The sequence below is a fragment of the Scyliorhinus torazame genome, chromosome 19, assembly GCF_047496885.1.
Source record: "Scyliorhinus torazame isolate Kashiwa2021f chromosome 19, sScyTor2.1, whole genome shotgun sequence".
NCBI classification, from domain to species: domain Eukaryota; kingdom Metazoa; phylum Chordata; class Chondrichthyes; order Carcharhiniformes; family Scyliorhinidae; genus Scyliorhinus; species Scyliorhinus torazame.
The window spans coordinates 53,932,391-53,945,557 of record NC_092725.1 but is presented as its reverse complement, the minus strand read 5'-3'; the positions used below and the strand labels follow the sequence as shown (position 1 = coordinate 53,945,557).

At 49.6% G+C, this 13,167-nt stretch overlaps 1 protein-coding gene across 1 annotated transcript in view; it reads right to left on the bottom strand.

Moving 5' to 3' along the window:
- The window catches only part of LOC140395956 (uncharacterized), a 193,072-nt gene that overhangs the window by 28,804 nt on the left and 151,101 nt on the right, over positions 1–13,167 (bottom strand). Inside the window, exons 33-34 of the mRNA XM_072483985.1 lie at positions 4,256–4,388; positions 845–1,045 (exon numbers count right to left, since the gene is read on the bottom strand). Of these exons, the coding sequence (XP_072340086.1) occupies positions 845–1,045; positions 4,256–4,388 (334 nt within the window). The remainder of the gene's footprint in view (positions 1–844; positions 1,046–4,255; positions 4,389–13,167) is intronic.

Genomic DNA, 13,167 nt, shown 5'->3' with positions numbered 1-13,167 from the left:
ATGGTTAATTCTGTGTTAAAGTTAAAGTTTGTTTTAACATAAACCAATTGGTCAGAATCACCACTCCTGGGGTAAACTTGACTTTGCTCACAGTTTTACAAATTGCAATAGTTGGGGCTTCTCGTCTGGCATCCTGACAAAAACCTGGGTCTGGTCCAGTACCCTAACAGCCTGTTGCTCTCACCGGTAACACAATAGGACCTTGGTTTTGTCTGTCGGCTCAGGTATACACTGCCTTATCAACCGGTACTGGGAGAGCTGCATGACTGGGAAAGTGTGTTGTCTCCCACCCTCCTCCACCGAGCTGCCATGACTACAGAGCGGACTGACGACAGGATTCACTTGCAGTGACTCCCAAGGCCGCAGCAGCAGCAGTCCTGATGACCTGAAGCAAAACCTGGAATCAGATCCGGGTCAGGCTCCATGGGTGATGCTCATTTCCCTGGCAGGATTGTGGAATTCGGGAAGGGGGTGCACAGTTGACATTCCCTGTCCCCACATGAATCAACAGTAAGGACGCAGTCCAAACAAATCAGTGGGTTTTTCAGCAGAGGAAATGGCATTTTCATACGATTATCCAGGGTGTGTCTGATGTGGCTTGATGCTGGGCTGTAATAGTTAGACCTCATTTCCGATAAATAGTAATCACACTATGGTTACAGCACAACTGGAGACCATTCGGCCTCCCCTGTCCCTGCTAGCTCCCTGCAAGGGCAACTCACTTAGTCTCTCCCCTGCCCCTCCCCGCAGCCCTACGAAAGGTCAATCGCAGCAACAAAAAGTGACAAAATAAGTGGGCTCCTCCGAATCAATCTACTGGCTGACAATGCTCGAGCGGCAGCACCTGTGGTATTGCGGAATGCTCCAGGATCTGGAAGTGTTGTCCTCATTGGAACATTGGTCCTGGGTTTGAAGGAAGAACAAAGTGTTGTTGACTTTCTCGTGTTGCTGTCTTTCGCCCATTCCCGTGAAGACATTCTTCCTGCACTTGTCGTTTTTAAAATGTGTGTCGTATCCCATCCAATTGTTCTTCATCATTCCAGTCCTGTTTTAAGTTGAAATAAAAAGCAGCAATGAAAACTGAAAATCATTAATCGTTCTGAATACCAGTCAAAGGAATGTAATCACAGAAGGAGGCTTTTTGGCCCGTTATATCTGGGCTGGTGCTAGGGCTTCCATTGGAGTCGAGCACTCTAATCACAATTTCTGTCTTTTTCCCTTCATAGTTTTGAATACTTCTATTAGATACCCCTTATCTTTTTCTGTTCCAGTGATAAATGCCCCGATTATTCTATTATTGGTTCATATATATGATTCTCATAGAATCACTACAGTGCAGAAGGAAGCCATTCAGCCCATCGTGTCTGCACATCCAACCCTGTTACCCCTCCTAATCTGCATATTTTTAAACACACTCGGGCAATTTATCGTGGCCAATCTACCTAGCCTTCACATGTTTGGACTGTGGGAGGAAGCCGGAGCACCTGGAGGAAATTGACACAGACACAGGGAGTACGTGCAGACTCCACACAGTCACCCAAGGCCGGAATTGAACCCGGGTCCCTGACACTGTGAGGCAGCAGTGCTAGCCACTGTGCCGCCCACCTCTAATAAAGTTCTACTGAATCGTTACTGACCATGTTTCCTGCCTCAATTAACTTTTCTATGAAAGGCGTCCAGAATTATGCACAATCCATCACAAACTGCGAACCTAACCCAAGTCTCAGACAAATTCTTTGCTTTAATGCACATTGCTCCACCGATCAAACCCAGAATCCCATTGGTCTTCCAAACCTGCAAACATAACACCACTGGATTTCTCCACTCTTGTACATACTTATTTTGGTTTTGCATCTCTCATTTATGAACCAGTCACTCTGTCATATTGTTTTGCATTGAAATGCATCTGCTACCTAATGGCCCATTTGGTAAACCTACCTGTGGCCTCCGTCAACCTGCAGATTTGTCATCATAGTTTGTCTTGCCCTTGAGTTTGGTTTTACCAGTAATCAGAATGTTATTTATAGGGGCACAGGAACAGGAGTATGCCATTCAGTCCTTTGAGCCTGTTCCACCATTCCAAGAAATAAAGGCATATTTGTGTCTTAATTTTATCTACCCACCTTGGTCATTTGCTAACCTCACCCTGCATATTCTATCTGTCTCTGCTTTTATTTGTCAATTGGTTTAACCTAAACACCTTTGAGGGAAAGTTCCAGATTTCTATTAGGGCTAAATAGCTGGCTTTTAAAGCAGACCAAGGCAGGCCAGCAGCGTGGGTTCGATTCCTGTACCAGCCTCCCCGAACAGGCGCCGGAATGTGGCGACGAGGGGCTTTTCACAGTAACTTCATTTGAAGCCTACTTGCGACAATAAGCGATTTTCATTTCATTTCATTTCATTGCAGGAAGGAATGTTTCCTGACAACACCCCCGGTTATGCCCCCGTTGTGCTTATGAGCATTTAGAATATTAAAAAATGCTCCCGGCACAAATTTCCGAGTGAAAACAAAATTTATTAATCTGAAAAACGTCCGGTTAATATTACTTTCTGATTCCTATCCTGGGTCGACATAAGTACTAGGGAACAGGATTAGGCAATTCCGCCCCTCGAACCAGTTCCGCCATTCAATATGATCATGGCTGATCTTATCTCCACTTTCCCGCCCGTTCTCCATAACCTTCCCCCCCATTACTGATTAAATATCTGTCTATCTCCTCAGATTCACTCCAATGTCCATTGGAGTCTGGGGTAGTGAATTCCACAGATTCATGACCCTCTGAGGGAAGTAATTTCTCCTCATCTCTGTTTTAAATCTGCCACCTCTAATCCTGATACTACTACCTCTCATTCTAGATCACCCCACAAGAGGAAAAATCTACTCTACTTTGTCAATACCGTTTATCATCTTATACTACATACACCTTAACACCATGCACCTTAATGTTTATAACAATGTGGCTCTTTATGATATCCTACTAAAAACCCACTGGTTTTATTTTACCTACCATTGCTGCTTTCTCAAAAGAAGGTTGACTAAATTAGTGTTTTATCCTTTAGCAACCTGTATTGATTACATATAATTTAACAGAGAAACAATCCAATCAGCCCAATGAGTCCATGCTGGTATTTATCTGCCCACCCAACGTCATCTCATCCTATCAATATTTGGTCTATTCCTTTCCCCCTGATGTACCCCACTAGGTGCCTTAAATATATCCATGCTATTCACCTTAACTACTCCATTTGGTAGCGAGTCCAAGTTCTAACCACTCTCTGGGTAAAGAGATCTTTTCTGAACTCTGTATTTGATTTATAAGTGATTGTCATCTTTATTTCCTTTAGTTTATCTACAAGTGGAAATATTTCCTCCACATCAACCTCATCAAACTCTTATTTTAATGACTTCTAGATCACCCTTTAACATATCCCTTCCCAGAGGAAAGAGTTGCAGCCCCTTTGGCCTTTCCTGATAGATATGAAATCTTAGTGCTGGTATCATCCCTGTAAGTATTTTTTCACTTTTGCAGTCTTTATTGTTCATTGATTCTTTCAGGTTATCCCAGACTTTCCAAATGTCTATTTTCATCCTGCATTACAGGTTCTAAACTGACAATCTAATTCGGCCAATAGTTCCCTGTCTGGTCCCTTCCCTTTATCATGGACAGGGTTTGTAATATTTTGCACGTAGCAGACCTATTGGTATAACTATCATTTCCAGTGGGATTGTTTTTTCCCTTTGAGAATCACTGCAGTCACTATCTCCACCTCAAACTAGAAAATATGCCCCATTTTGTAACTGTCCATGTGAAGGTTGCATATTCTCCCTGTGTATACGTGGATTTCGTCCGGGTGCTCTGGTTTCCTCCCACAGTCCAAAGATGTGCCGGTTAGGTGGATTAGCCATGCTAAATTGCCCCTTAGTGTCCAAACAGTTGGGTGGGGTTACAGGCGGGGGGAGTGAGCCTAGTTGGGGTGCTCTTTCAGAGGGTCGGTCCAGACTCGATGGGCTGAATGGCCTCCTTCTGCACTGTAGGGATTCTATGGTTTTGGAAGGATCTGTACACTGGACAGCGAGTTAGTACGCTGACCTTCGCCTTATAGATCCTTGAAAGATTAACGGACAGAACACCCTCGGGTGCAGGAAGACCAAGTCTAAATTCTGTAACCAATATTCTGATCAGTGATCCATCATTGCCATGTACGTTACTTTGCATCCCTAGGTTCTGAGGTGCCCTTATTCCTCGCTACTTACCTCTTCCTCCTGTAGCAGCACATGAATAGGAGGCCGAGAAGTAGGAAGCAGAAGAAAAGCACTGTTAACACCGTGATGACAATCATTCCAGCTGAGCGTGGCCAATCCTCCTTCAGTAGTTGGTATTGGTTAACTGGTGTGAGAGAGAGAACGTGATAGTCAGATTGGAGAGACAGTAAGGAACGCCGCACTGCAAATAAAAAAGAGCTGTCCCGAAGCATCATCATATTGGACTCGAAAGGTTAACTCTGTTCCTCTCTCCTCAGATGTTGCCAAACTGACTGAGTTTATCCAGCAGTGTCTATTTTTGTTAAAAAGCAATTGAAGGCAGCACGGTGGCGCAGTGATAGCACTGCAGTCTCACAGCGCCGAGGTCCCAGGTTCGATCCCGGCTCTGGGTCACTGTCCGTGTGGAGTCCCCATGTTTGCGTGGGTTTCACCACCACAACCCAAAGATATGCATGGTAGGTGAATTGAAAATGCTAAATTGCCCCTTAATTCGAAAAAATGAATTGGGTACTTTAAATTTATTTTAAAAAAGTAATTGAAATTAAAATGAAAAGTCGCCATAATCCACGAGGCTGCTCTCCCCGATTGAGAGAGAGATGACTGATGGTGATTTAACCTAAGGGTCGCCATACTTCAGGCGAGGGTGCAAGGTTAAGAAGGTAGCCCCTTCTTGGATAACCTCAGCCTGTACATAAGAAGCAATAACATTTGAACGGTCAATGTTTTTGCACTGCCAAAAGCATTCAGAGGAGCCCGGGCTTCCCTCCAGGCAGCCTGTTGTCCAATGGTATTTCATTGATCTGCCCATGGCTGCCACCACCAATGGAGCCCATGTCCTACATGCCGCACATTCTTAAAGTGAGAATTTGGTGCGGCGATGGGGAAAGGGGCTGGGAATCTTAGCATTGTCACACAGATATCCCCTCCTACTAGGATAGGAAGGATAAAATTGATACATAAAATTATATTTGTTCATACTGTGAGGGAACTTAGACCTCACAATGAATATTTTAATAAAATATATGCAGTTAGCCTCATGGCTATTTTCTGAATTTTAAAATCCGGACAAAGACCTTTTAAAATGGCTCAATCTATATCTGTCTGTGACCACTGAATAAAAGGTGCTACCTGGCAGTATCAGGGAAACTCTCACCTCGTTATCCCTAAAGAGACCCGAATGATCCCTTGTGGGCTGAACGGACAAATTTCAAAGAGAATTATACAAAAACTACCTGCATTTCATAACCTAGCCTGGCCAACTGAAATCTATTTGCCTGTAAGGACAAAGGAAGGGTCTTGCAAACTTCCTTTCGATTCTTAATGCTTGAGACATTAAACAATCTCGGGACACACAGTTTTTGACAAAGACAATATAAAGAGGTGAGAATCATGTGACGTGGACCTCTAGCTTGTGGAATCAGCAATGGTGCCTTGTGGAACTGTAACATCAGTCTGCTGTTTACCATCCTCCAAACAGCCTTACAGCAAAGGAGCTCTGTCCAGGTTGAACCCCTGGTGCCATCTATACTGATTTTGCTGAGCTCACCTGGCTGCACGAGCAGCCTCTGGGGTCCTCGGGAGGGCGCGGGGGGATCTGGCCCCGGGGGGTGACCCCACGGTGGCCTGACCCACAATCGGGGCCCACCGATCCACGGGCGGGCTTGTACCGTGGGGGCACTCTATTGTTCCGCGATGGCCGACGCGGCGATGAACCTCCCTGGCAATGCGCTGGGATGATGCCAGCACGCGCTGGCGCTCCTGCGCATGCGCCAACTCACGCCAGCCAGCGGAGGCCCTTCGGCGCCGGTTGGCGTAGCGCCAAGCCCCTTCCCCGCCGGCCGGCGCAAATCACTCGGGGCCGGCCTCGCCACTGAAGGTGCGGAGGATTCCGCACCTTTGGAGCGGCCCAACGCCGGAGTGGTTCACGCCACTCCTCGGCGCCGGGACCCCCCGCCCCGCGGGTATGGGAGAATCCCACCCCTGATTCTGGACCCATGTGAAATGGTATTTCTTTGTTCTGTGGTCCTGCACTGTAAATCTTTCTTTTCTCTATCACTATTTTTTTTGTATGAATGCAAAAGAGGCAACGTTGCCACCCACTTTCCACGTTTCGTTTGTGTACAAATAAACTAGCCCTTTGAGCTTATCCTATCTCGAATTTGCTGTGAGGTTAGTAATTGAAAATTGAATCAGACTAATACTAAGGAATTGGGAGATATCACTTATACAGGGTGAAACAAACAAAAAGCACCTTTTTGGTTCCCGCAGGTGGTGAGAGGAGAAATTAGTGCTGTTTAAATTAACCCCCACCCTGTCCATAACAATGCAATGTCCTGGAGAATATATATTGTGGTACCTTAGCTACTCTTTGATTCATCTCAATTTGAAATAAAATAGATATTTGATGAAGGTGCATGATTAATTCAGGATAAGGTTGATCCTGTCTAACAAATTTGTCCAAATTTGGATTTTCTCTTTTCTAGTCTCCAATTTTTAAAAATCGTTCCATTACCCCATCTCTCCCAAATTGTGCCAACTGCTCTCTGGTACATGAGACAGATGGGCGGGATTTACTTTTTAAAAAATATATATATTTTATTGAAAATTTTTCGATCACAATTTTTTTCCCCTTACACATCAAACATTAAAAAAATTTTTTTTAACAGTGAACAAATGGCTAACCAACATGGTCAACTAATCATTTAACATAAAATAAAACTTTCCACCCCCCCTCCCCCCCTGGGTTGCTGCTACTGATCATCTGTCTTCCCTCTAACGTTCCGCTAGGTAGTCGAGGAATGGCTGCCACCGCCTGGTGAACTTTGAGCCGATCCTCTCAGCGCAAACTTCATCTGCTCTAGTTTTACGAACCCCGCCATATCGTTTATCCAGGCCTCCAGTCCGGGGGGTTTCGCTTCCTTCCACATGAGTAAAATCCTACGCCGGGCTACTAGGGACGCAAAGGCCACAACATCGGCCTCTTTCGCCTCCTGCACTCCCGGCTCATCCGCAACTCCAAATAAAGCTAGCCCCCAGCCTGGTTTGACCCGGACCTTCACCACCTTCGCAATCTCTCCCGTCACTCCCTTCCAATACCCCTCCAGTGCCGGGCACGACCAAAACATATGTGCGTGGTTTGCCGGGCTTCCGCCGCACCTCCCACACTTGTCCTCCACTCCGAAGAACCTGCTCAATCTTTCTCCCGTTATGTGTGCTCTATGTAGCACCTTGAATTGAATCAGGCTAAGCCTGGCGCACGAGGAAGGGGAATTTACCCTGCTTAGGGCATCAGCCCACAAACCCTCCTCTATCTCCTCCCCGAGCTCTTCTTCCCACTTTCCTTTTAGTTCGCCCACCAGCTCCTCCCCCTCTTCCCTCATCTCTCGGTATATCTCTGACACCTTGCCCTCCCCGACCCACACCCCCGAAAGCACTCTGTCCTGGATCCCCTGTGTCGGGAGCAGCGGAAATTCCCTCACCTGTTGTCTTGTGAACGCCCTCACCTGCATATACCTAAGGAAGTTTCCCCGGGGCAACTTATACTTTTCCTCCAATGCTCCCAAGCTCGCAAACGTCCCATCTATAAATAAATCTCCCACCCTACTAATTCCCAACTGGTGCCAGCTCTGGAATCCTCCATCCATTCTTCCTGTGGCAAACCTGTGGTTGTTCCTGATTGGGGACCCCACCAGGGCTCCCCGCGCACCTCTCTGTCGCCTCCATTGTCCCCAGATATTCAATGTTGCCGCCACCACTGGGTTCGTGGTAAACTTTTTTGGTGAGAGCGGTAGCGGCGCCGTCACCAGCGCCTCTCGGCTCGTCCCTTTACAGGACTTTCTCTCCAGTCTTTTCCACGCCGCTCCCTCTCCCTCCATCATCCATTTACGAATCATCGCCACATTGGCGGCCCAATAGTAGTCGCCCAAATTCGGCAGCGCCAATCCTCCTCTGTCTCTGCTACGTTGTAGGAACCCCCTCCTTACCCTCGGGACTTTCCCTGCCCACACGAAGCTCGTGATGTTCCTGTCTATTTTTTAAAAAAAGGTCTTAGTGATTAGTATAGGGAGACATTGAAATACAAATAAGAACCTCGGGAGGACCAGCATCTTAATTGCCTGCACTCTGCCCGCCAACGACAGTGGCTGCATGTCCCACCTCTTGAAGTCCTCCTCCATTTGTTCTACCAATCGTGTCAGATTAAGTCTGTGCAAGGTTCCCCAGCTCCTAGCGATCTGAATCCCCAGGTATCGGAAGTTTCTTTCCACTTTCCTTAGGGGCATGCCTTCTATCTCTCTACTCTGGTCCCCAGGGTGTATCACGAAAAGTTCACTCTTCCCCATGTTAAGCCTATATCCCGAGAAATCTCCGAACTCCCTCAATATCTGCATGACCTCTGTCATCCCCCCCACTGGGTCCGTATACAACAGTAGGTCATCTGCGTATAGCGACACTCGGTGTTCTTCTCCCCCTCTAATCACCCCTCTCCATTTCCTGGAGTCTCTCAACGCCATGGCCAGAGGTTCAATTGCCAACGCGAACAACAATGGAGATAGCGGGCATCCCTGTCTTGTTCCCCTATATAGTCGGAAATACTCCGATCTTTGCCGACCCGTGACCACACTTGCCGTTAGGGCCCCATAAACGAGTTTGACCCAGCTAATAAACCCGTTCCCGAACCCAAACCTCCTTAGCACCTCCCATAAGTACTCCCACTCCACCCTGTCAAATGCCTTCTCTGCATCCATTGCCGCCACTATCTCTGCCTCCCCTCTACTGGGGGCATCATTATCACCCCTAATAGTCGTCGCACGTTGACATTCAGTTGTCTCCCCTTTACGAACCCTGTCTGGTCTTCGTGAACCACCCCCGGGCCACAATCCTCTGTCCTCGATGCCAGTACCTTTGCCAGCAATTTGGAGTCCACATTCAATAATGAAATAGGTCTATAGGACCCGCACTGCAACGGATCTTTATCCCGCTTCAAAATTAGCGATGTCGGGGGTAAAGTCCCTCCTTCCCTGGCCTCATTAAACGTCCTCACCAACAGCGGGGCCAACAAGTCCACGTATTTTCTATAAAATTCCACCGGGAACCAGTCTGGTCCCGGAGCCTTCCCTGTTTGCATATTCCCCAGCCCCTTAATAACCTCATCCACCCCAATCGGTGCCCCCAGGCCTTCCACCTCCTGCTCCTCCACCCTCGGGAACCTCAATTGATCCAGGAACTGCCGCATCTCCTCCTTTCCCTCCGGGGGTTGGGACCTATACAGTCCTTCATAAAAGGTCTTGAACACCTCGTTTATCTTCCCTGCTCTCCGCACCGTAGCTCCCTTTTCGTCTCTAATTCCCCCTATCTCCCTCGCGCTGTCCTCTTTCGCAGCTGATGGGCCAGCAGGTGACTAGCCTTTTCCCCATATTCATACCTCCTCCCCTGTGCCTTCCTCCACAGCACCTCCGCCCTTCTGGTGGTCAAAAGGTCGAACTCCGTCTGGAGTCGTCGTCTCTCCCTGTACAGTCCCTCCTCCGGGGTCTCCGCAAATTCCCTGTACACCCTTAAAATCTCCCCCAGTAATCTTTCCCTTTCCTTGGCCTCTGTTTTCCCTTTGTGGGCCCTAATGGAGATCAGCTCTCCTCTGACCACCGCTTTTAGTGCTTCCCATACCACTCCCACTCGGATCTCCCCGTCGTCATTAGCCTCCAGGTACCTCTCAATACATCCCCGCACTCTTCCACACACTCCCTCATCCGCCATCAATCCCACATCTAATCGCCAGAGTGCTCGCTGCTCCCTTTCCTCTCCTAGTTCCAGGGCCACCCAGTGTGGGGCATGATCCGAAACCGCTATGGCTGAATACTCGCTTCTTCCACCCTTGAGATCAACGACCTTCCCAGAACAAAAAAATCTATCCGGGAGTACACTTTATGAACATGGAAGAAGAAGGAGAACTCCCTGGCCCTCGGTCTAAGAAATCGCCATGGATCCACTCCCCCCATTTGGTCCATAAACCCCTTGAGTACCTTGGCCGCTGCCTGCCTTCTTCCGGTCTTAGATCTGGATCTATCTAACCCTGGGTCCAGCACGGTGTTGAAGTCCCCTCCCAATATCAAGTTTCCTACCTCCAGGTCCGGTATACGCTCCAACATCCGTCTCATAAATCCCGCATCGTCCCAATTCGGGGCATATACGTTAACCAGCACGACCTCCATTCCCTCCAGCCTGCCACTCACCATTACATATCTACCTCCGCTATCTGCTACAATGCTCCTTGCTTCAAATGCTACCCGTTTCCCCACCAATATGGCCACCCCTCTATTCTTTGCATCTAGCCCTGAGTGGAACACCTGTCCCACCCATCCTTTCCTTAACCTAACTTGGTCCGCCACCTTCAGGTGCGTCTCCTGGAGCATAGCCACGTCTGCCCTTAGTCCTTTCAAGTGCGCGAGCACTCGGGCCCTTTTAATCGGTCCATTCAGGCCTCTCACGTTCCACGTGATCAGCCTCACTAGGGGGCTACCTGCCCCCTTCCCGTGTCGACTAGCCATCACCTTCTCTAGGCCAGTCCCGTATCCCGCTTCCGCGCTCCCCAGGCGTCGCATTCCATCCCCGTCCACCCACTCTTTAGCCATTTCCTCTTTGATTTCCGCAGCAGCAACCCAGTTATCCCCCCCTCCCCCTTCCCCCCCCCCCACCCCCCCCCCCCCCCCGCTAGGTCCCCCTCTAGCGTGATTGCTCCCCCCACATTACTTCCGCAAGTCAGCTGACTTCAACTGACCCCGGCTACTCCTGCTCCCTCCTTGACCCCCCCCGTGTGGGGAACTCCCATCTACCTTGCGCCTGTCTTCCCGCCATTGTCTTTCTGGCGCGGGAACATCCCTATATCTGACCCGCCTCTTGTGGCGCAGCACCCTTTCCCCTCCTACTCCCATTCCTCATTCTCCGCCTATGCCCCTTTTTTCCCCCCCCCACCGGCGCCCACATTTCTTAGTGTCTCCCCCCTTCCCAATTTACTTCTCTATTTACATCGACAATAACATTCCCTACATTATCAGTCCCTCAGTTCCGATCCAATTTCTCATCTTTAATAAAGGTCCATGCTTCTTCCGCCGTTTCGAAATAATGATGTCTCTCCTGGTACGTGACCCATAATCGTGCCGGCTGCAGCATCCCGAACTTCACCTTTTTGTGTAACACCTCCTTGGCTCGGTTAAAACTCGCCCTCCTTCTCGCCACCTCCGCACTCCAATCCTGGTACACCCGTACCACTGCATTCTCCCATCTGCTACTCCGTATCTTTTTAGCCCATCTCAGGACCTATTCTCTATCTTTAAGGCGGTGAAATCGCACGATTGTCGCCCTAGGTGGTTCTCCCGCTTTTGGTCTTCTCGCCGGGATCCGATGGGCCCCCTCCACCTCTAAGGGGCCCGCAGGGGCCTCAGCTCCCATCAACGAGCTTAGCATCGTGATTACATAAGCCCCGCAATCCGCTCCTTCCACTCCCTCAGGGAGACCCAGTATCCGAAGGTTCTTCCTTCGCGCTCTGTTTTCTAGGGCCTCAATCCTTTCAATGCACTTTTTGTGGAGCGCCTCGTGCGTCTGTGTTTTGACCGCCAGGCCCAGGATCTCGTCCTCATTATCCGTCACCTTCTGCTCCACCACGCAGAGCTCTGTCTCCTGGGTCCTTTGTGCCTCCTTAAGCCCCTCAATTGCCTGTAGCATCGGGGTCAGCGCCTCCCTCTTTAGTAGCTCCACACACCGTCTCAAGAATTCGTCTTGCTCGGGCCCCCATGTCGCCGCCATCTTGTGTCTTCTCCCTTTCTGTCCCTATCGTCGAGGATTCCTCGCGCTGCAGCCGCCGCCGATATTTTCCTCTTTCGTTGGGGGGGACTCCCTATTCACTCACCCCACACCGGGTTTCGTCGCGCGAAAATGTCCCATTGGGGCTCTTAAAAGAGCCCGAAGGTCCGTTGGAGCTGGAGCCGCCGAAACGTGCGGCTTAGCTGGTCATCGCCGCAACCGGAAGTCATGGGCGGGATTTACTGACCAACCGCCGCATGTTTTTCAGTGGCGGAGGCAGTCCCCTAGCGGGATTTTCTGGTCCCGCCGTTGTCAATGGGATTTCACGGTGACTGCACCCCTCGTTGCTGGGAAATCCGTACGCCGTCGGTGGGACCGGAATCTCCCGCTGGCGTGAACAGCCCTTCGTGTGCCACTGTGGATGGTGCAGATAGTGCTATTCTCCTGAAGGAGGCAGCAAAACATACACTTACCCTGACAGAATTAACTGGTTGGGGATGTAATTTACCAAAGATGTCGGCATATAAGTCGACCTTTGAAACCTTGAAATGTCCCTCAAAGTACAAGGGTTGACTTGCACTCCCAGTTTCAAAGTGACGTGTGGCTGGTTGCCATTTTGAAATGTCATCAGGATCCAAAGCAAAGCGTTTGAATGCCTTAAACCAATGCACCTTCTCACCTGCTGATCTTTCATGCCCAGATAGAAGGTACTGGCAAGAAACACATGCATTTGTTGTTTGAATAATGTAGATTTATTACGAACGGGCGTGTCGGACGCCATGTTTGGAATGGGGGGGGGCTTGATCTACATGTCGAGTACATGGGGCGGGTTTCGCTCAGCCCGGGGTCGGGCCGGAGAATCCCTGCGACCGGCGCGAGACACAGCGGAGAATCGGCGCCATTGGCACCGGCATGGTTGGTGCGGCGCCGGTCGCGGGCCGCTTTACGTGACCGGCCCGCCGATTCTCGACCGGGATGGGCCGACGGGCCGTCATGAAAACGGCGAGTCCCGCCGGCGCCGTCCACACCTGCTCTCAACCGGCGGGAACTTGGCGTGGAAGGGCAGGGGGGGCGGCCTGTGGGGGGGGAAGGGGAGTTCCGACCCCGGG